Genomic DNA, 22,972 nt, shown 5'->3' with positions numbered 1-22,972 from the left:
CTAATTTGGCAGCAATGCAGCTCACTGCATCTTCGTTTACATAAACAATGAAGTCACAAGCTATAAAACAATCCCTCCAAGCCTATTAATGTTTTAATGTTGTTTTTTTTTCCTTTTCTTAAAGGACAAATATTGATGTTTTAAGCCAGACTCAGTCAAGGCAGTGCTTCTAAAAGTCAACAGCACCCTTTTCCTGGCTTCCAGCTGAAGCACAAAAGGAGCACTGGGCTCTGCAGCAGCCAGTTTGGTGCTCTGCCTCATGGACTCCCTCTAAGCAAGCAGCCTCCCTTCAGAGCAGCCTCCTTGGGACGTGAGCCGCCCCGGCACCAGGCGGATCATAGCACAGGAGCCTGTGGCTGCTGCCGCTGCACACAAGCCAGGATGTACAGAGCATTGCAATGACATCACACACAAACAATAGCGTTTTAAGAAAACACGGCACTTTCAGAACAGCAGCAGTTGTTGTCCCCACCCTAATACTGTGGGTGTTTGCTGGGCAGGGCTCTGATGGAGCGAGGAAGGGGGACGGTTTTCCTCCATTACCATGGGAGCATTTCATAACAGGAAATTTCAGGCTGAGATGGGAAAAGGGTGAACCTCCGCATGTATTGACTCTGCCAGCTCCCCTCCCAGCACATGTTCTCAGAACAGGCAGACGTGGATACAGAAGAACCACCACAGTGGAGATACTGTGGGGATGGGAATGATTCCTAGGGCTTCAGCAACGCCGACTGCGCAGCCCACCTCCGCTCATCCCCTGCAAGAGCTGCATCGTCCAGCTCTTTCACACAGACTCGCCTTCCCTGCATCTCTCCCTCTCTGCACACACACAGCCGCACGGTTGGGGCTGAGCTCATCTCTTTCCTAAAGCACCCAAACTCTGCACAGGACGATGAAGGCAGGCTCCAGTGCCACACCTCGCAGGCCCCGTTCAGTTTGGCCTCCATTCTCCTCTGGTGTGGCAGCTCAAGGTCAGACAAGCCAGCACTGCTTGCTCTGCTGTGCCGAGCTGTTCTCCTCTCCAGGGACAAAGCCCACACGGAAACACTCCCTGGCCTCTGTTCCAAGGACTGCCTTTCCTTTAACAGGCTTTTTCCTGCACACCCTCTGGTTTGGGCTGTGGCTCTAACTCCTCGCTGCACTGCCAAAAGCCAGGCCCACGTGCCCGGGTGCTGGGGCCCAGCTCTGTCCCACGATGGCACGATGGCTGCCCTGAGCCCGGCAGGCTCCTTCACAGCCAGAGCTGTGAGCCACCTAGCAGCCTCCTAGAGCCACCCAGCTCCTCCTGCCCACAGGCAGTGGCCCAGGCTTCCTCTGTGCTGATCAGCTGATGGAAAAGGGAGCCAAGAGACCCACTGACCTGCTTCACAGCCCGCCAGTGCCAGAAACACGGTCTTCCTCCCCCTGCTTCAACACCGGCTTCCATGGAGCTAATCCTGATGTGCATCAGGAGTGCAAAACAGGTAACGAACATCTTTTTTCTCCAGGAATATTCACAAGGAACATTTCACAGGACTGGTGAGTGTCTGGATTTGGACACATGGCTCCCTAAACGAGTTCTGGGGTGCTGGCTGCCCCACTGCCCTCTGCCAGGACCCCCTGCCCTCTCCCTGCTGCTCCTATGCCCAGCAACCCCACCCAGGGTTACAGATGTAGAGCTGTTCAGTGCTGCTGTGGATACTGCAGCTGCAAGAACCAAAGAAAATTTGTTAGATCTCCAATATGTCACGGCCTGCAGACCAAAACCTCTTGGTCAGTGCAGTACCACACAGTATGGGAACTGGGGCCACGCTGCAGGAGATGCCTGCTCCTACTGCTAAGCACTCTGGAAAGGCAGATGAAAGAAAACGGGTAAGAAAGCTCCAGCTCCACATGGATTACAGTGAGCAAGGAGGCACAGAGGCAGGCAGAGGTCAGGGAAGGGGGGTGAGCAAGAGTTGTGTCTCCATCTCTCCTTGTAGCACAGGCCAACACAGCGCCTGGGTGGGCACAGCCCTCCCCACACCCCCACACCCTCACCTCATTGCTGATCGTCGAGTCCCTATGCATCATCCTCTGAATGTGGGAATCCAGACTGGCCCCAGAGGAGCATTTGGCCAGAGCTGCTGCATGCGACTCCTTCTCCCGCTGCCGGACGATGGCCTCGCAGCCCAGCCACTCTGCCATGGTGTGCTCGTAGCAGGTGCGGATCTGGTCATCAGCCTGTGGTGTTTAGAGACAGAGGGTCTTTGAACAGCTGTCCCTGGAAAAGCCCAGAAACCAGCATCTCCTGCATCCCCCACACAGCCCTGCACAGAGAAGTGCCGCTCCTATTAACTATGTCTAGATGGGACATAAAGTCACTCATCTCCTGCACAGTGCCAGCCAGAGCCTGACCCACAAAACCTTGCAAAAATTAGGATGGAAGAACAACCATCCATCTCCTTCCTGCCTTCCGGAGGTGTGCAAGGCACCGAACATAAGCAACCAGAAGCTGCATGGGAGGAGCACTGAGCTTAGTCCTATCAATCCCTGCTTACCTGAATCCTTCTCCCATCTCCTAGCCAAAGCTGCAGAGCAAAGGGGACACAATGCCCAGTGGGTTCACAGGGTGGACTCTGGCATACAGACACTTCAAGCTGTGAAATATCCAGGGCACATCAATGCCATACACCAGGCTGCTGAGCTGGCAGAACACCCATACCAACCTCTTTCCTTTCTGCCTCAGTCATCCCAAACTGATAATGGCCCAAAAGGAAGGGCCAGACAGCCTTCCTGATCTCATGCTGGATCCCGCCATAGTAGATCAGCCGCAGCAGCTCCTGGTCCTCATAACTCTGTGGGAAGAGCTTCGAGTCAGCGCACAGATGCAGCCAGGATCATAGCCCATAAGCTGGCAGAAGGAAGGGCAACCCCAGCCCGGCTATGCCTCCTTTTAGCGTCCAGACACTGACCTCCTGCAAACTCGCTGCCCATTCATTGCAGATGATCTCTCAGATCTCTGCTTGGCCTGAAGTAGAGCCAGAGGCCCCTGCAGGTGGACATTTGGGGAAACACGGGCTCACCACAGCCAGAAAGTGGCCTACTAAAATCACTCAGGCTCACTGCTGCGCCTCAGAGCCCTGGCAGCATGTCAGGACTGCGGCACTGGTCGCAGCTCTCCAGCTGTCCTGCCGTAACAGCATGCTGGGACCCTGCTCAAGACCACGGCACTCAAGATGCTGCCACAGGCAGGCTCTGAATAGAAGCACATTACGGAGAGCAGCCATCAATCCCTGGCTTCCACATGTCGAAGATTAGGAGCCCTGGGGTCTGTGCAGCCTGGGGCAGGCTGTCTGACTTCTCTTCTTGGGGAACTTCACAACGTGCTTTATCTTACCATGCTACAACTGCTTAAGTGACACTGCCCTGGACATCCCAAGCCCACCACAACTGGCACGTCCTGAAAGTACTGGCCCTACCGTGCTGTCCTGCAGGTATCTCTGCCATATGTCCACAGTCAGTCCTGAGCTGGCATTGCAGGGCACGTCAGGAGACACAATGTTGTGGTTAACCAGCGCAGATAAGTGGGTTCGCACCGTGGAGAGGTGTCTGCAATAGGCCAGCCCTGCATCAAGCAGAAGCAAACATTCAGCTGCAGAACTCTGAGCCACAGGGATGAAGCGCAGGAGAAAGTTCTGTGAATCTGGTCCCTGAAGGAGACCCTCTAAAGCCACATCCAGCCTAAGCGGCAAAACGGGGAGTCTCCCGGGACAGGTCAGTATCTCATTGCCTTGTACCACAGCACTGCTGCTCACTGGGCTGAAGTCCAAAGATCAGAGTTCAGATGTTTGCTCCCAATCCTGAGCACGTGTACATAGGGCCTTGCATACAACAGACTGGTCCCAGTACCCCTGGCCACTGCCCTGCTGCCTCAGCACACTCCTAGCCCAAAGCCCAGGACCTTATCCCTTGCCCATCACACATCTCAAGGCATCATGGATGTGACAAGTACTCACAGCCGTAGAAGGCCCGGGAGAGGATTTGGTACTTCATATTGTCACACAGGAGCTTCAACGGAGCTCTGCCAATAAAAACATACCCGGTGCGAGGAGAGGAAACGCTCCCATGCATTCCCTCAGCCCCTGCTTTGATCTGACTGTTCCAGCTTTGCTTTCAGAGGTGCACTACCAGCCCTCTGCTCAGCTCGAGAGCAGCAATTCTTGCTGCCAGGACACAGCCACAGAGCAGCTCAGATGTCCCAGATAAGGGGACAAACTTCACTTCGGCCTGGACACACCCCACTAGCCCCTGCAAATGGTCCCTGGACAACCCAGCTGAGTGTGAAGCTGAAGACACCACTGGCACCCATAATTGCTCTCGTTCAGCCATCCAGCTGGGCTTTCACCTGTAAGCCTTGTTCTATTTTACCTGTATTTCTCAAAGAAAGCAGCAGCACAGCCATCGTACCTTTCATGGCTGCAGCCGTTGGATGGCCCACCATCAGAGGAGCCGCTCTGAGAGCAGGAGGAGCAGGAGGACTTGCGGGTGCTGGGTTGCCACATGGGAGGCAGGCCAGCACCCGGTGTGTCCATCAGATCCTGGGGCACTGTAGGAGGACAGAGAGAGGAGCATCAGCCACTGTCTGGCACTGCCCCTGGGGTCAGGTGAGCCACAGGAGGTCAAGAGAGAATTGAGTTTGATTAGCAAATACAGCATCCCACGCTCTTCCCAAGGAGACTTCAGAAACCAGGTAGGGCCCACACCAGATAATCACAGCACCAGCACTGGTGAGATCCAGAGAAAGGAAAGGAAAGGAAACAAAGAGCATTGATGAGAGTGAGTGCGAGAGAACCATCTGCTAATTAACGACAGCACCTTCAGCAAGCTAATTTTAAACTGCTGAGTGTCGACCAAGGCAGAAAAAACCCATCCAACTTGAGTGAAGGGCCTGCAACAGAGTGCCACACAGATGAGAAAAAACATGACTGAAATCAACTGTTGTCCCAGGAAGAGTGGATCACTGGAAGGGAAAAGCCCCCACCTCTCAAACATTAGGATCCCATCCAAGATTCAGGGAAAGGGAGCATCCAAATCAAAGGACAGGAGAGAAAGACTTTGATGAAGAGGTTGAAAGGGACAGCAGGAACAAGTAGCTTTTCATGTTGTCACTTGCTAAATCCCTGCTTAAACTCAGAAGTGCTATTGCAACGGCCTTGGATCCTGCGCTGGTGCCACCCTGCAAACTGGCCAGGCACAGAGCCCATGCAGGAGGCACGTGCAGCCCCGAGAGCTGAGATGCCCCGTGCTGAGCAGCTTGGCTACTCTCTCTGGGCCTGGAACAGCCCCTGCCCCTCAGTCTTGGGCCTCCCTAGGAAAAGGCCATCATGACAAAGGTAAACTGGGATGCAAAAAAGATTAATAAAGAATAATCCTACTTATTCCTCCTTGGAAATTAAATTGTGGTAGAAATTCCATCTTCCAGCTGGGAGAGGGCTTTCTCATTCACCCTTGGTCTCACTGACTCTCCCTGCTTGTGATATTGAATAACTGATATTGGCAAGAAAAAAGTTGAAATATTCCTATTAAAGCCTCTTCGCTTTCCCTCATACTGAGCAGGTGCTGATGGGTCAGTTACAGTCAGCAGCGACCGGGGATGCCTGTGCAGGAATTGTTAAGTGACAACACAGGCAAGCAGTAGTACCAGACAGATACGACAGCCGCATTACACTGATGCCGAGCAGCCCCCAGAACAGCAAGGGGAGGTTGGGATGTGATGAGGAGACTCGGAAACCATTTAGGGATCACCGCCATCTTGCTTGCAGCTGGAGTCCTTGCAATCTTCCCTCTCACGGCAGTGATGGAGATGACAGATGCAAGGAATGGATGAAAATTACCATTAATGGTAACTAGAGACACAGAGAGAGGACAAGGACACAAATGAAAAGGGTGAAAGGAAGAATCTGTAGAGAAGAATGAACTAATGCAGTTCCACCTTCCTCTGGGAAGGTCCACAGGAACCCCACAGGCTTTGATGATGCCAGCTGAGGAGACTGCAGCAATTAATTTCACTGAAAATTTGGCCCCCAGCATGGAATTTTAAGGGGGAGATCAAAAGAAAGCTACAGAAAGAAGCATTTCTATCTGCTATTTTAGCCTCAATCAGATTTTTGTCTGACTCACTGAATTGTGTTAATCAGCTAAAGGCAGGGAGAACTAAGTATAATCTTTATTGATGTTATGGAGGAGTCATAGGAGATGTGATTGACCCCCTCTAGCCTCAAAAATACAGGAACAAGTTTTTAATCAAATTTAATAGCTTTTTCAAAAAAACACTCCACAAGTCTTCTATTATACTTTTGGTTTTACCCCTTCTAAAGTAATCTATGATGTTCCCAGAGGTCAAAAAATTGTTCTTGGTATCCCACAGAAGATCTTGAGGACAAATTTACAGTTGTTTCAGCCAAGCACATTGTTCAGATCATTTACAACTGGACACTAAGAAAGATTTCTGGTTTGGTGAATCCAGCGGCATCCACTCTCTTGCCCTGTGAGCTAGGGAGCGGAGACACAGGGGTCAAGCTTGGCAGTACACAGAGAAGGGTGCTGTAACATCTCCTTTGCACTGCAGAAGCAACGCGGAGGAATGTAGCTGGATTTAATGCAGCACTTGTTGAGGTGGTCTAGTGATAGAAAGAGAAGAATCAGTCCTGGAGGCTTGTGATGGTGAAAAGTGACCCCCAAAGAACATGACCAAAGTGAACCTTACTACTGAAATTATGTGTAAGAATTTTTTTTCCAACCATTAAGACAGTCACAGCCTTTGTGCAGCTGCAGAAACGAAGGACACAGTAGCAAGTGAAAGGTTAAAACAAAAAAATCAAACCGTAACTCATACGTGACATTGAATAAAAGGCAGTACTGTTACCAGCAAAGCCTATTTCTCTGGAACCACTTTCTGGTATGATGTGCCATGTGCCTGCCGGTGCTGCATTCCCAGCTGCTCATACACCTCATGAAAACCCGCCTGAAACAACTCTGCCAATGCACTCACCGAATTCAGACTGTGTCCCTGGGTAGATTATTCTGAAAACGTAATCTGTGGCTTCATCATCTTCCTTGTCAGATGCAGACTCAGAGGAGCCCTGGGGACTTCGCTTCCTCAGCTTGGGAAACACTTTCCCCTAGATGAACAAAACCTGCCCTTCACAAGCCGCCCCACGCTCGGCCACGCAGGCCAGCGGGCTTGCTGCCTCGCTTGCCGAACTTCTGCCCAACAAGAGCATGTGTTTTTTCAGCCTGGATGATGTTTGTGTGTTCTCTGTGCTGGAGCAGCTTTTGGATTAAGCTTTCAATTACACAGAGAATACAGAACGCTGTTAGCACACAGGGTGTGTATAACCCACGCAGCATGGCCAGGTCCATGAGAACCAAACCTGTCATGCCTCATGGCCAGCGCTCCCATACCACCTCCCTCACGATTTGCCCAGAAGGGTCTGTGTAGCTGGTCAAGACCATGACCTTTAAACCAAACTGCCATATTTCAAGTCCACCTTCCTTCTTAGTTTTGGGAGAATTGTTTAAAATGCAGCAGCTACTAACATTGGGCAGAGGGTCTTCCCCATCAGCTCTGCTCTGTGACACTCCACAGGGGCACACCAGCAAGAGCCCACAGGGCTGTGGGCTCAGGAACAAGCCCAGTTTCAGGGCACCTACCTTTCCCCGCTGTGACCAGAGGGGTGGATCCAGCTGCCCATGGGGCAGGAGGCCATTCTCCAGGCAGGACAGGAACTGCAGTAAGTGCCCTCCTCTGGGGAACCGCAGCGGGGGCCTCTGAATCCCATCCTGGCTCACCAAGACAACCGTCCCACCGCTGTCTACTATTAGCAACAGTGACAGCAGAAAGAAGACAGACATGAATGAGGGAAACATGAGCATCAAAAACGCAGAGGGCAGGCAAGAAAGCTCAGGGAATTGTATTTCTGGTATGGAAAAGAAATATTTTCTCCCTCATTTGGATTCTTCTGTAAATCCATTACAAGTCTGGGGCCCTGGAGGCAGCTTGCCTGGGAGACCACAGCCTTGAAAACCGCCAAGCATTGCTCTGCAAGGAGCACTCCCCAGCCAAGCACCACAGCCAAGAGCTGGTTTAAAGGTTTTCCTAGAAGCGCTTACATAGTAGTGACCACCCAGAGCTCTGGACATCTGCCCTGGAGCTGAATCAAAACATCCCCATATGCACACTCCCCAAAGCTAAGGAAGCAAGTGTCAGGGAGGCAACACCCTCCAGCTGCCCCCCACTCTGGCCTTACCTTGCTGGTGACAGTGCAAATAGACTATCTCCTCCAGGTGAATAGTCATGGCATAATCCCAGTACACGCTGGAACAGAGAGAGAGGAAGTTGTGAGCGTCAGAGATGCAAAAGGCTCTGCTTTTGTTCACATCTGCTCCAGATCCTGCCTCCAGCTATCCTGGCACCAGGGGAAGCTACAGAAAGGATGAGGTCCCAGCAGCAGTGTGACTGGCATGAAGTCAGCCTGAGTAAATGACAACATCCCTCCAGAACCAGCAACTGCCCCTGCCATCACAGCTCAATCGATGCAAGTCCAGTCCCACCTTGCCCTGGGCCCATTCCTCTGCCCTCACACTGTTCCCAGACACAGACAGCGTGCCCACAGATCCTGGCAATGGCAGGGAGGGATGTGGAGCCCTGCAGAGCTGAGCACTCTCCTCTGGGCACCCCAGAAAGGGCTCCCTGCCCCGATGTAGACCTGGGAGAACCCCGCGAACCTGGCAGGAGCAGCCCTGGAGCCCCAAGGGAATACGCAGTGCAGCCCGAGCCTGGGCTGCTGCTGGGCTGAGCTCCTGTCCCCAGCAGATGGGGAAACAAACCCTTGCAGTTTGTGGGTTCTTTTCAAAGATGAAAATAGATTTGGTCTGCGTTGCTTCTGTTCGAGAACTGCACTGCCTCAGCACAAGCACCTCGAGGTGCTGAGCAAATCTAGAAAATGCTAGAGAGCTGCTGTTCATCAGGCAGGGCAGAGGGCCAGAGAGACGACAGGAGGAAGCCAGGGAAGAGGATGCCTCCAGGAGACATGTGGCCTCACGCACGGTTTCGTTTCTGCAGAGAGCCTAACAAAAGCACTGCTCTCCGAGGGTTATCAGCATTTAATAACATCCCACTTTGTAACAAAGCAAATTTCCAGAGTCTGAGCAGCATTTTGTGCCACTTCACAAAAACAGCACTTAAAAATAAAGGCATTATAAAATGGTTCATGAAGGCAGATAAGGATGGGAAGGGGCGCATAAGTCACTCCTTGCAGATTCATACTGACTTTGTCATCTGACTCCTCTCTTCCTTGGTCACACCTTGACACTGGGAAGCTTTAGAGCTTAGGCTGATGCCCAAGTCAAGAACTCAGAAAAGTAGCGTAGATATTAAAATAGCATTTTAGGGGGAGGGTACCAGGCATAACTGAATGGCTCAGGGGACACGAAGAAAGGGGAGATGAGAAGAACACAGGTAAACAAAAGCCCCAAAACTACAATTGAGAATAAATAAAACTGAGGACAGCTTTTGCTGAAGATCTTTACCCTAGGTCAAAGGATCAGTGTCCTAAACGCCCCAGCTTTCCTGGAGCATTTGCTGGCGTAAAGGGATTTTGTTTGCTTTGTTTCGTTTCTCCGGCAAATCAGGACCTGGCATGATTCTGTAGTTTGCTAAAAGGAATGCAGCTATCAAAAGAAATCCAGCAGTCCATAAGGCAATCCCAGGCAAAAGGGTATGGTGATACACACTGCCAAGCAAATTAAGCAGATTTCAGGCCTCCTGGACGAACAAGCTCCAGGGACTTCGTTAAATCCAAGGGACTCCTGAATACCTGTATGTAGGATCAGCAGCAGACTGGACCAAAACAGCACCACAGAATGGCAAGCACTCTGTTACCGAGGTATGATCCGGGAACTGCTCATGCTCCCTCTCTCTGCAGGTACTCTTCCTCTGTTAATAAGCTCCTCAATTCTCCAGATTAAAGTAACGATGATAAACCTGAAAGCACTGTGTAGTATATAGAGAGGGCATTCTCCTGAGAAAACCCTGAGAGCAATAAATTGAGCCACTTTGCATCTTTCAGAACAAGCACCCCCACAGTTCCCCTGCTGAACACTTCCCAGCAGAGATGGGCAACAGCAATGCATCTCACACTATCTCCTGCAGCCCACCTCTCCCACCACTTCAGGCCTCCTTCCCTGTCCCTTCCCCCGTTACAGACCCAAGGATGACTGTTGCTCTGCAGTAAGTGGGAAAACTCACCGATGGCCTTGGACACCAGATCCAAACTCTGAACCTGGGGAACATTTGCCTCACCTCTTCTCATAGTCCAGATCCCCCACAGAGCCGTTCATCAGCTGGTTGGGCGTCCACTTCAGTGCCATGATGTCGGCAGTCTGGTGAAGGGACAGGTATCCGGGGATTGCCTCCATGTCATCTCGCTTGATAAGAGAAACGCAGGGAGAAAGTGAGCTGGGGAGAGTAGGCAAGAAGACACCAGAAGCATGAAGTACCACCTCAGGCTACCCGAGGCTGAGCCATGCCCCCAAAGCACAGTACTGGACCATAACACAGCCCTGCCTGCTACCCCTGAGCCCACCACCCACCAACAGTGAGAAACCCTCAGGGGCCCTGCAAAACCTCCCAGCGGAGACAAGAGGACACTTCACCAGCTTGGAAGAGGGCCGAGAGCAGCTGTCCAGCTGAGGCAAACTTAACAACTCCACCTAAGCAGTTTGCACTTCATTATTTGACTGTAACAAGCAAGAAGGCAAAGGAAGATGTGTTTTGTGGCCTCTGGTTAAGAGTGGGCAGGGAGAGCAGCCTGTTTCTACTCAGAAGCTGAGCTCTTCCATTCCACTGGGAGGATCTGTATCACCAACACCTCAACGACCAAAGTCCAGTCACTGCCTTCCCAGATTAAAAATGAGCCTGTGCTTTTCTTCATCAAAGGGAAATATGGTATAGATTTACCTGGTGGGGAGCAGAGCAGTATTTTAAAGCCCAGGTACCCCAGTAGGTACTTACTGGCTGCACCAGGACGTTGTTCTTGCCATAGAGGAGCGTGGCTCGGGAGTTCTGGTGCAGCGATTCCACGTAGTCCCTGGCAGACAGTGATGGCCGGTCATCCATACTGCCACTCGAATGCCTTTTCTGAATCTGGAAGAGATCCACCTACAAATATGAGGTGAGCACAGACAGCTCTTGCTTTCAAAAAGCTTCTCTTGGAAGCTCATTCCCTCCTCCACTTAAAAGAGTCACTACTAGAAATCTTTCCCTCTGTGTCCTCTAAGAGGATTCCTGGCTCAGGCCAAGCTCGATTCTGCACTTAGAGAAGCCCCAGGAGTGTGCTTTGTTTGCAATAAACAAAGCAGACTTCTGCTGCCTTGGCTTTTCATCCATACATGTTGCTCTCAAAGGGCAGAGACCACATGACGCAGTGCCATGTTAGTCCAGCATGCCTGCAGTCCCCACAGCCTAAGTTCCCAGCACTCCTGGCTGAAGACTTCAAGTAACTACACTCTTCTGCTTTCCCTCATCAGAGGGTTTTCACAGCCCTTTTCAAACAAACGGAGCCTCCAAGCAAGCACTGCCTGTGTGCTGCAGGAGGAGCACTGCAGGGCTGCCCCCCCCCCCCCGACTCACACAGAGCGCCGGGCGCTTGGTGGGTGAGTCCTGGCGACAGTGCGAGCTGTGGATCCGGTGCCTCTGAACCAGCTCGTCAGCAGAGGGATCTGTCCAGAAGTGGTCAGCGGTCTTCATCTTTGTGTACTCCAGCGCACAGGGCCCCACTGTGCCGAGAAGAAAGTCACAAACATAAGGAGGTCATCGCTGTTGTTCCGATGACTCTGGTCACCTCTCAGATCTGCAGAGCTCCGTATCTCAGAGCAGGGATGGCAGGACAGCAGGCAGCAGGCACCAGGCTCAGCACCCACTGCTGCACTGTATAACAGCAGCGAAGAATCCAGAGGGGTCAGCCAGCCCTGGCAGTGAGCAGATAACCCACTGCCTGACCGGCCACATGCATGCAGAGCCCTGCGTTGCAGCACCACACTGCTTCCCAGAGCCTGGCCTGGTTTATGCCCGTCAGTATTAATGAAGCCTGTGCAAGAAAAGGAAATCTCCAAGCTCAGCCATGAAACTCTCCATCTCTGTGCATTGCTCAGCAGCAGCACATCATGTGATCTTTTTAAGTGCTACCTGTCCAGGGCTATGAAGTTTTCTGAAGTTCTTACTGGAAAATAACTGCATTTATCATCCCAGATCACAGACCTGGGAACACAGGTTTGCAAAGCAAGCTATCAAATATCAAAGTAGGGTATAAGAGGACAGTGTTACCCAATAAAGATGCAAGAATTGGCCCATCCACAGGATCCATCAGGAGAGCTTCTTTCTCATAGTACTTACTAGAAGAAATGAAAGACAGCAGAATGCTGTAGCATGTCAACCCCCTGGGACAGTGGTTTTAAATCACTGTAATGCCCTGCTCTTTCTGTATCACTTCTTGATGGTAAGAAGGCAAAAAGCCCTTAACAGGCTGTTTCTGCTAGCTGTAAAATTCCTGGGGGATAGATGCCCTCCTGCAGCACATCGGAAGCATCACCATCTCCTAACAAAACATCCCCAGGACAGGACACCTCAGCATGCAGTTTCCAGAAGACGAGGGCAATGCAGTCCCTGACAACCCAGCAGAGCATCAACCCTGACAACCCATCAGCAGAGCAAGAGTGGCCTCTCTTTGTTTTAGGGCGTGTACAGGGGCCACCAGCAGCAGGGTATCAATCAGAGTCCCCGTGATGGGCACAGAGCAGCACAACTGGCCTGTGCCATCCAGGGCTTTCTCTGGCCCACTTGGATGCAGCTCAGCCAGCAACACCTCCAGCACCTTCAGGAGGGGCAGATGCTGGTAGCAAGTTAGGACAGGCAAAGGGTTGGCCTGTGCCAGCACTCACCTGCTGTTTTCTACCAAGTAATGCACGATTTTATCCAAGACCTTTTCAAAGAGGGCTGTGCGGATCCAGAGGTGCTTGATGGCTTGAGGAGACAGGTTGGGCAGCTTCGGCATCTTGCGCGCATTCTCTGGGATGCTCTGGACTTGATTTCGTCTTTTAGAAGTACAAGGCAAAAATAACATCATCACTGGCTCATTGCTGAGCACCGCAGGAGCCCAGGGCACTCACAGCACTTCGTGGGGCATGAGGCCAGGGTTTCAGTGGTGGTGGCTGTGGTGGCTGGGGGATGCACAGGGAAGTACACGGGGACAGGGCTCTGGAGACTGCTCCCTTCATCTGTTCCACCCCCTGCTCCAGAAGGCGCACATCTGCATTTCAAAACTGACTTCTCCAAATCAGTTTCCCACTGTAAAGGCACCCTAGAACAACCCTCTGCCTCAGCAGAGTCCTCCAGCCCACACACCTTTTCCACTGGTGCCTGAGGACAGCAGTTCACAAGCAACGCAGCTTATCTTAGGACAGCATAAAGATTCCTGCCCCCAGGTAGCTGCTCGATCCATTGCCCTGGTTCCTGCCCAAGGATGAGTAAGCCACTCAGACAGAACTTGAATTACTGCAGGTTCAAGCCCTGCACACTGAGGCAGACCAAATTTGGTTCCAGTTGGCTTAGTGCCCTGGCTCATAAACTGTGACAGCTTGGGAGCAACCACGCTTGGCTGTCCCTGAAGCATGAGACAAGGGGCAGAGGAAGTAAGAACTTGTCCAACCTAGCTTAAACTGCAACCCACGGTCTCCTATAAAAGCAACCAGTTGGTCAACACACCAAAAGCCCGGGACAGGACCCTGCTCCACTGGAAGAGCAATTAATCCCCCCTGTAGAAGCTCAAGCTGGACATCGCGATCCACAGCCAAACTCGAACTACACACCCACACCAAAACACAAGTGACCTGCGGGATAACAGCAATGCTAGTGCCTTACGCATTCTCAATGAGCTGCTCCAGGTCTTGCACTTTCTTGCAAAGCTCCTCTGCCAGAGGAAAGCTCTTTCCCACCTTCATAAACAGAGCTGCTATCTTGTTGCTGCGCAGGAATCCTGCTGCCCTCCGCTTCAAGCCGTATAAGACACAGGCTTCCACTGCAGCTGCAACAGAGCAAAGTTGTTACTGAAGCGGCAGGAGAACTCGGAGCCCACGTCACAACAGCCGGTCTCCTGCTGGATCCATGACCTTACTCCACAGGAGAAATGTCTCTCAAGAGGAAACCAGCGCCATGTTCTACTTCCATCTAAGCAGACAAGAGATCAGGGAACTTAGATGTCTTTTGACCCAAAACAGCAGACAGCGATACAGCTTTGCTGCCCGCACAGTCATCAGATCTGCTGACTATATAGAGGTACAATTTTAGTTTCCCAAAACAGAAGAAAGACTGAGGTTGGTGAAGCTTATTAGAAGTTCAGCTCATCTGAACCAAATGACTAGCTCGATGGAAGTAAACATGAACCATGGGTGTGCCAAGACGCAAGTACTGCAAAAGAGAGTCAACTTGTGCCTGCTAAAGTAGATCCACAGTCTCCCCAAAATCACCTGAGAGGGACTAGTCAGGCAGACTAACTTGTCTTGCACTCGCTTAGCTGACCAACCGGCAGCCTAAAGAGACCTTACTAGACTGGCAGTGAAATGGGAACACGCAGCTTTCAAACCGCAGAGGTGGTACCTCTGTGCCACCAACAGTGAGCGGTCTGCACTGATGTGCCAAGCTCGCAGCCTGGATTAGGATTTCTCGGGGCACTTTGCTCATTCATAAAAACAGAGCGGGAGAAAGGACTGGGCCCACTGTGCTTGCAGTCCTTTGTTCTGAAAATGCCAGGATACAGCTCTGCTACACGATATCCTGAATGCAAGTAAATTGATGCTAATGCTGGAAACTCTCAGCATGCACAGAGGTTGCATCCTGCTTCCAGGTCTGTGCCGGCATGATGGCTGTTTTCAGAGAGGTGATTTTCCCAGCACAGTAGCAACCGGTTCATGGAGTGACACTAATCACATGGATCAGGAGCTGCCAAGAGCCCACTCATACAGAGTCACTCAGGTTAAGCCTGTGGGAGTTTATCTGTGGTTTAACAGCACGAAGCTAAGTGTGGCTGTACACCGCACAGTGATGCTGTGGTCCCCTGGCTAAACAGGTTTGAAACCATTTCAGGTGACCAGACCATCTACGGGGCCAGCAGCCACCACAGCCAAGCCTGGGACAGAGAGCAGGCTTTTGCAGGGCACTGCCATCAGTTCAGGACTTGGGGTCCCTCCGCAAGCTCAGCGCACGAGTCTCTCTCTCTCCAGCATGCTCATCAGTCCGGCCACCATCACTAATCATTGGGCTAGATGGAAGGATGGGAGGTAAAACTTCTCAGATTGTATTTTAGGGCAGAGAACATCCCCACCTGGCCTGAGGAAAATGTCTTCATCAGACATGCAACAGCTAACACACAAGCACGTCGCCTCTTCTCCACGTAGGATAATTGCTTTGCTAGGCAGACAAACAGGCTGACATTCATTCCCCTCACAGGTTTCTTGCAGATTGCAGAGAAACCAAACAACTCCCTGAAGTTTTCCCTTTGGCCCAGTCTGAGCAATGGGTGCAGCTGGAACAGATTTCACCTCCTGGCCCCCTGTGCTGGGATGGTCCAAGCGAGAAGGAGAAAGCTTGGGAGCAAGAGACAGGCACACTGAGGACTTCTAAAGCAGCAGATGAAATGGGGCAATTTTTTCACAAAAAAAAAAAATCTGTGTTCACGCAACCTTTTCCTGAAAAACCTAAAGGCAATAGAGAACCTGGCAATAAACCACAGGCAATGCCAGCAGCGCAGTCTGGCTTCAGAGACCCTTCCAGCCTGGTGGTGACTCAGTTGGCTCCTTGCAGCTGGTATTTGGCAGTTAAGTCCCCATGGAAAGCTTCACCTAACTCCCTGCACTGGGCCCTGCCGAAAGGCAGCACCAGGCACTCACGGGACCAGAGCGAGTGCCCAGAACGCGCTGGCCTCCTGCCCTCTCCTGCCAGGCTCCCTGCCTGGGCATGCAGTGAGCGGGGAGCTGGCTCTGCTGGCAGCGGGAGATGGCAATGACTCCACAGAAAGATACACACACGCACAGGCTCCACCGGCAATCTGTTTGCCAGAATCGCCTGGGAGGGCTCAGGATGGATGTCTAGTGTCAAACACAGACTTATTAAACAGGCTCATCAAAGCACTGGAAAATTACACGGACCCACAGTTCTGCAAGCTATTGATCTGGGTCTGACAATGAGCTTTCTGGTGCATCAGCACCCTGCCTTCCCCAACCACCCAATGCTGCAGAGCCAGCCACGGTGAGCCTTCCCTGCGGCAGCCCAGCAGATGCTGATTTGCCTCTTGCCTGGAAAGGCATTTTTTCCTACAGCTGAACAACTCTATGGAGACATTTAAAAAGACATTTCATGCAGACCCATCAACATCAGCTCCCAGGACTGAGAGAAGCTCTCATTATCTCTGCCCTGCTTAGTGCCATGCCTGAGTTCACCGCCAAGCAGACACGGTGGGCATGCAGCATCTGAGGTGCTGTGAGACATGTCCTGTGCTAACAGCAGAAAAGCAACGCATTTGGGTGAGCCAAGTCCTGCTCACCCAATACCAGCCATTCAGAGCCACTGGATAGATAGGTAGTTTTTACACAAAGCCCTGCACAAACCCTCCTGAAGCCCAGACATGCTGCAAATAGCAGAGCCCATGCGTGGATGGATCTTCCTACCTGTCCCAGAGGATTATCTGCAGCTGCAAAATAAGACCAGGCTGCTTCATGGCTTTGGGACCAAATGCAAGAAGACCCACCCCTCCCTCACACACACTCAAATCACCCCACCCCACATCGCTTCATTCATTTCTTCCATGCTCCAAGACTAACATAAAAGCGACAGACACAAACAACCCTATCTGCCTGAGGCTGCACCCAGCCATGCCCGTTTCAGAGTGCCCAGCCATGGAAAGCTCCGGCAGGTCTCCGCTGCTAGCCCCCCACAGTGGAGCTGGCCCCAGCCAAGTGAGGTCAGGAGCCCGTTGAAGTGGAATTGCAAGCAAAAAACCCACAGTTTTGTTTTTTGGAATGTAAGGTTATACTGACATAGAGCTGAACTAGAAACCACAGCAGCACCTTCAAAATCTGGGGAGAAGTCCCCCCTCCCCTCTCCACCAAGACCAAGCCAAGGGTGAGCTCTCTGTGGCACCACGCTGCCAACATTAGCTCTCTACTGATGGAGCTGGACTTCAGCCCCTGAAGTCTGTTGCCAGCATTGGCAGGGCACCATCACCCCCTCCTCCAATTAGTATTTTGGGGGGATTTCTCTAGTCTCAAGCAGCCATCTCCAGCTCTTCAGAGGTGACCTCAGCCTCCGCAGTGAGTGCCAGCCGGGCTGGGCTCCAGTGGTCACCCGGTGCAGCTTGGTGCCAGAGCTGCCGGACACAGCGCAAGAGCAATGCTGGATCTGTGGCATTCGCAGCTGTCAAATCAATTATGCTGCCAAGCAGCAACTTATCAGGGCCCAGTTACCTGACAGCTGCGTGTGGCGACAAGAGGCCAGCAAGGCAATGAGCCCAAAAAGCCCCTCTGTGCCTCACACCCACCCTCGTATACCAGAAAGAAAAGCCATGCAAGCAAGCCTGGGGCAGGCAGACGAGGTGTCCCTGACTCTGCTGCCCATCAAAATGCACCTCTGCCCCTGCCAGCCCCCAGGGTGCCTTACAGTACCAAGCCAGGAGACAACAGCCCACCCCAGCAAGCACAGGGCTGTGCAAAGCAGCCCAGCTGAGGGGCAGCTGCAGCTCACAGCACCACGGCGGACCAGCAGCCAGGGCTGCCTCCCTGCAGCCCTCGCACAAAGGCAACTTCTGCTGGGCACCAGATGCTCAGTGTGCCATCAGTTCCATTCTGAATTTCCAGCAGATGAGCAAGAGCGCTCATGGTCTTGCAGGAGAGCAGCACATCATGCTGCTCATGTCACGGCCAGTGCATCGCACCTCCCTGCCAACCAGTGAGCAGCACGCGGGAGAACACCCGGACTGCTGAAAAGCCTCCCAGCACGCTCCAGCATGACAGAATGGGCATCAGCATCCGTCAGTGCTGTAGTCTAGACCTCTCCAAAACACAAGTCCTGCAGGCAAAATTACACACAAATGTGCAGCCTCCACAGGAAAAAACTCTCCCTGTGCCCTCCCAAGGGCTCGGAGGCTTGAGCACGCTAAGAGTGCCTTGTCCACACTAAATGCAAGGGTAACGGCAGTTTCTTTTTTAACCTTCTGAATTTTTGAGCCCAGTTCATAACTAACTTACTGTCACCACTGCAAACAGACACTGTGAAGAGATTCTCTCCATCCCCAAGGATATGATCTACAGCGTGGTACAGGGGCTTTGTGCAGCTACACCCAGGTAAGGTAGGAGTTCTGTTTCTTGGCAAAAGACTAAAGGTATTTCCAAGATCTTGAGAGCTCTCTGGCCTGGCATGATTCAAACCACTCAGGGGTTGAGCATGAAAGCAGTCTCAGCACTGATGTGGACAACAAACCCCTCAGCTCATGCAGGCCCGCAGCCCTGCCGCCGGCTCTCCATCAGCCTCCCAGGGCAGCGTAACGTGACAGATGCCAACTCGCGTTTGTCTGCTTCAAACCCTTCCCTTACAGGCAAAGCAGGGCAGCCGGGGGCAGCTGCCTTTTCCTGCCAGACCACTGGTTTCATCAGAGGGGGTTTGCGGTACACTGGCTACGCAGAGGGTGAGGAGGGCTTGACAAGGAAGGCTCTTGTGTGTGGATCTCCCCAGAGAAAAGGGCAGCTCTGCCCAGCCAGAGCCAGGCTTGCAGCACACTCCGCTTGTCAGGGAAAGAGGTTATTTATAAGCTCTATAAGCTCACCTGTCTCACAGAGAGCCACAACAGAGGAAGGTGCGCATACTATTCAAATGAGAAAGCAACAGCAGACAGACCAGAAGGCAACACCAGAAGCCAGTGAAAGTGCAGCAGCATCATTAAGAAGCCAGAAGGATCTAACGAACCCTTCGTGCCTGGATGCCTCAGGTCCATGTCACAGGAGCCTATAAATAATTGCAGGCTGTGAAGCCTCGTGCTGCACAGAAAAGCAGAGAATGAGTCACACCTTGAAGTCTGTTCTGCTCTTTCGATGCCATTTGGTCAGCAGTGTACAAAGGCACATAGGCCTGAAACCAGCACCGGCATGTCTATTATGCAAGGGCCCAGGAGAAAAGGAAGAACGCAGCTTCTTTGCTCTTCAGAGCAGAAAAGGAGACCTCGCAGCTCCATTCTCCTTCTTTTTTGTGCCTCTGTCTGTGGATGCTAGTCTTACTCAGCGGCAACAGTGCTGCACGAGCCTTTTTGGAGCAACTTCTTCAAAAGCTAGTTGTCATCACTTCTGTCATTTTCTTCCCGGCCTCCAAATTAGCAAGCTGCCCTTCAGCTATTTGTAAATTGAGGAGAGCTGCTCCCCCTCCACACACTGCCTGCAGCATTTGCTCAGCAGCAGACACATGGCCCCAGCCTGGCATGCTGGAAGCACAGCTGACTGTAACTTGGCAAACACCCCTGCTGAGAGCAACAGGCACAGCAAGCAGACCAGGCTCCGAGCAGGCACAGGCTGCCACCCCCTTACCTGGAAGCCAGGGCTCGTGGTTTTGGAGCAGAGCAGCGAAGAGGTTCCCTGGCAGCTTCAGTCCCAGGGCTGAGCCACAGGACAACAGGGGAGTTTCTTCCTTTGCCCTTTAAAGAAACTTGCTTGGCCAGGGACCCTGTGAGGTCCATCCACATCCCTGTCTCAAATCCCTGGCAGTAGCAATGTTGAGCAGACACCCATAGCAGCAGAGCCTGGCTGCCCTTGCCCAGGCCCCTTCATTTGCAGGAGCAACGCTTCCCCTTGCGGCTATGCTGGGCTTTAAGCAGGGACCGCAGGGCTGGCTAGCTGTCACCTGGGGAGGACACGTGGCAGCAAACAGCAAGGCACAGAAAAAAGCAGCGGATAGCTTTCCCAGCAGCTGGCAGTGGTCTCTCCCAAGGTCCTTTCTGCCATACCATTTAGAGGGGACAGCTAGCATCCCGCCCCTAACACTGCCTCTCTTTGGAAAGCAGCTCTGTGCCCTGCAGAAAGGGATACAGTTTGTTTCTGCCATTTAAGTGCTTTGCGGAGGCAACTGCTGGCCTGGGAACCCCTGGTCTCAGGGTTCACCACTGCACAGCAGCAAGGGACAGGGAGGTGGCTGAGATGAGCACCCAGGAGCACCCAGGCACACTGCAGAGCAGAATCCCCCCCAGCAATTCTCCACAGAGCCCCAGGACTGTGATGAACAGGAAGGCCGTGGCTGTTAGGAAGGCTCAGGCCAAGGGAGCCCACATCACCACCACTGTGCGGCAGAGCTGGGCCCAGACTCCGGTTCTGCGCTGCTGGTGCTGCAGCCAGGCATCACCCTGCCTGTTGCCATAGACACTGCCACGGCAGCCAGGGGCAGAGCCAGCACGTGGCGTATAGCACGGGCACCAGGGCTGCAAAATTGGTGAGTGGGCAGACAGGGAGCATAGCTTTCTCCAGCAGAACTACGATGATGCCTCTTCTGTCTGTCGTCTCAGTAGAAATCCGTGAAACGCAGCAGGCAGCAGGCAAGCATCACAGGCTGCTAAACGGCAGGGGAGGCAGCGCTTCCTCGGCAGCGGTGCATGGCCAGGCAGTGTGTGAGATCAGACCGAGCCAGGAGAAAGGGCAGCACCCACCTTGCCGTTGGAACCTCTACCCATGCCAGAGGCACAGGCACACATACCACGCCTCCCAAAAACCCCATGCTGCACCCTAGGACAAGCCATCCTGCCCCGGGAGTCAGCAGGCAGAGGGAACTCTAACCACTTCCATCAGGCGTCCAAGTGTAGGAACTTTGCCTTGCAAAATTCAGGGAGCATCCCAAAGAGGGCAATTCTGCCGATCTTGGTGGATGAGCTTCATCTCACACATGCAACTGGGTAAGCACAACAGGGTAAGACGCCTGACAGATTCACTAGCCCTCAGCAAGCCACTTTCAGCAAACTACCTCCACCATTTCCCCGGTGCTGCCAGTGACCAGCAGCGACAGCTTTCTCATCCACACTGCCCTGAGAGCAGCACCCGGAAGGACAACCACAGTGTCTGGCAGGAATCTGGCAGAACGGTCCATTGCAAAGCTGACTGCTACTCTGTGTAACACTGCCAAGGGAAGGGGCTATGAACAGATTCAAAAACAAAGGCACCTGGGAAAACCACCATTGTGCAAGCCTACTACCAAGCCAGAGGACAGCAAGGAACTTGCTCTTCTTCCATAGCGGTCACTGGTGTCTCCCCAAACCAGTATCCATCTCTCAGACAGTTGCTAGTGAAGAGACAGAAGCAGATGGAGGGCACCAGATGCCTTGCCAAAGCACACTCTCAAGCTCTGGGTGAGTGGGTAAACACTTGACACTGACAGGGCTGGCAGGGCATGAAAATCACAGTTCACACACCTGAATAACGCTGTTCCTTTGTTTCCTTGAAGCTCCCCATCTGGCTCCAGCTCTATCCCACCTGTATCCCCAAGGGGCTGAGAAATTTTCTTATCCATGCAGCACCTAGCACAAAGGGCCTGTTCCATGCCCAGGGCTCCTGGGCTACAACCACCTCGCTCATCCAATAGCCTGATATGTTTGCCCTGCTATGAACAGACTAATTGCTTTCTGCCTAGGTTTGAAATTCATCAAACACCCCCTAGTCCACCAGCCAGGTCTCCCCACTTTTGCAAACACTAACCCTGGCAGCACCTGGCAGACTGGACAGCTGAAGCTGCTGAAGAAACTGCTTTATCTGGGCATTAACTGTGTCCACGGCAGACACTACTCTCCACTTTGAATGGGTGACGAAAGCAGCACAAAAGGGTCAAAAGAATAGAAATAATCTCATTTCACCACCCTGATTGCAAATTCTCCCCAACAATCAGCAGTGATCTCATTAAAGGGCAAAATTATGTTTTCTTCTGTCAGAGGAGAGATGGGGAGCCAACATGCTGGACTATCAGCACCACTCCGTGGGCTGCTGCAGCCCCCAGAAACTTCTCCAGTGTAGAGCAGTTGCCAAGACAAGCCTGGGCACCGCCGCCAAGTGAGCTCGCCAGCCACACTGTGTGTTATCACACGGTGGTTGCAGTTTGGGCTGCCACAAACCGTGCTGCTCCATGGGAGCTGGTGGGCTGCCCTGAATGCTCCTCCCAGGATGCGCTGGCCTGCTGAGCCCTACAGCAGGTGGGGTGCTGAGAGCTGGCCTCAAACTCATGACTTGTTCCACCCAGAACACGGCTGCTCTCTCCTGCTCCGTATACCTTTGAGATACAAATACTCCTCTACTGCTCCACAGTCCCTGCCCAAAGTCCTCCTGCCACATACCACAGATAAAAGCCAACAGCTTTTCAGGAAGGTTTTTATAAAATGCTTTGCCAAGATTTTGATGGACACATTCTGAAACACTTCCACATTTATAAAGCTGTCACACCAGTGGAAAAAAAACAAGTGAAAAAAGAAGGTTAAGTGAAAAGCACAGCTGCGAGAAAACAAGCCCAAAAGCAGCATAGTATCAGAGCAAATCTTCCACAAATTCCATTTAGAATTCTTTAGCGGCCTCCAGCCTCTCTGCTCCTGCTCTCAGGCAGACTGAAGACTCCTTTCCATAAATTCCTGTTTCATAATAGCAAGGAAATATTTGGATTTGACAGACTTTCTGTTGAATCAGTTCTCAAGGGAATTAAAAATAACAGATTATTTTTGGTATTTCTTAAGTGACTATACACTGCCAACACCCCTACTGCTTTTAACACATCTCTATATTTTAAGCACAGAGCAAAGGCCTCAGGGACTCAGACCACTGCCAGAACAACTCATCCTCTGGCACTAACCACCTCCCCAGCCCCAGCACACACCCCACACCCCACAGTGTGTCCCCA

General features: G+C 52.3%; 1 protein-coding gene across 3 annotated transcripts in view; it reads right to left on the bottom strand.

Annotated features, from left to right (window-relative positions):
• Nucleotides 1-22,972, bottom strand: part of SGSM1 (small G protein signaling modulator 1) — a 49,206-nt gene that overhangs the window by 12,532 nt on the left and 13,702 nt on the right. Inside the window, exons 4-18 of one of the 3 annotated variants that reach the window (XM_056322578.1) lie at nucleotides 13,940-14,102; nucleotides 12,961-13,113; nucleotides 12,347-12,414; nucleotides 11,654-11,799; nucleotides 11,036-11,167; nucleotides 10,325-10,449; nucleotides 8,271-8,338; nucleotides 7,675-7,838; nucleotides 7,013-7,142; nucleotides 5,688-5,867; nucleotides 4,429-4,567; nucleotides 3,978-4,042; nucleotides 3,441-3,586; nucleotides 2,688-2,816; nucleotides 2,020-2,202 (exon numbers count right to left, since the gene is read on the bottom strand). In XM_056322578.1, coding sequence (XP_056178553.1) covers nucleotides 2,020-2,202; nucleotides 2,688-2,816; nucleotides 3,441-3,586; nucleotides 3,978-4,042; nucleotides 4,429-4,567; nucleotides 5,688-5,867; nucleotides 7,013-7,142; nucleotides 7,675-7,838; nucleotides 8,271-8,338; nucleotides 10,325-10,449; nucleotides 11,036-11,167; nucleotides 11,654-11,799; nucleotides 12,347-12,414; nucleotides 12,961-13,113; nucleotides 13,940-14,102 — 1,991 coding nt within the window. The remainder of the gene's footprint in view (nucleotides 1-2,019; nucleotides 2,203-2,687; nucleotides 2,817-3,440; nucleotides 3,587-3,977; nucleotides 4,043-4,428; nucleotides 4,568-5,687; nucleotides 5,868-7,012; nucleotides 7,143-7,674; nucleotides 7,839-8,270; nucleotides 8,339-10,324; nucleotides 10,450-11,035; nucleotides 11,168-11,653; nucleotides 11,800-12,346; nucleotides 12,415-12,960; nucleotides 13,114-13,939; nucleotides 14,103-22,972) is intronic. The other 2 variants (XM_056322562.1, XM_056322570.1) reach the window with 2 other exon arrangements.

This window comes from Falco biarmicus, chromosome 1 (assembly GCF_023638135.1).
Source record: "Falco biarmicus isolate bFalBia1 chromosome 1, bFalBia1.pri, whole genome shotgun sequence".
Taxonomy (NCBI): domain Eukaryota; kingdom Metazoa; phylum Chordata; class Aves; order Falconiformes; family Falconidae; genus Falco; species Falco biarmicus.
The sequence above is the reverse complement of the archived record's forward strand: the minus strand, read 5'-3'. Positions and strand labels throughout refer to the sequence as shown.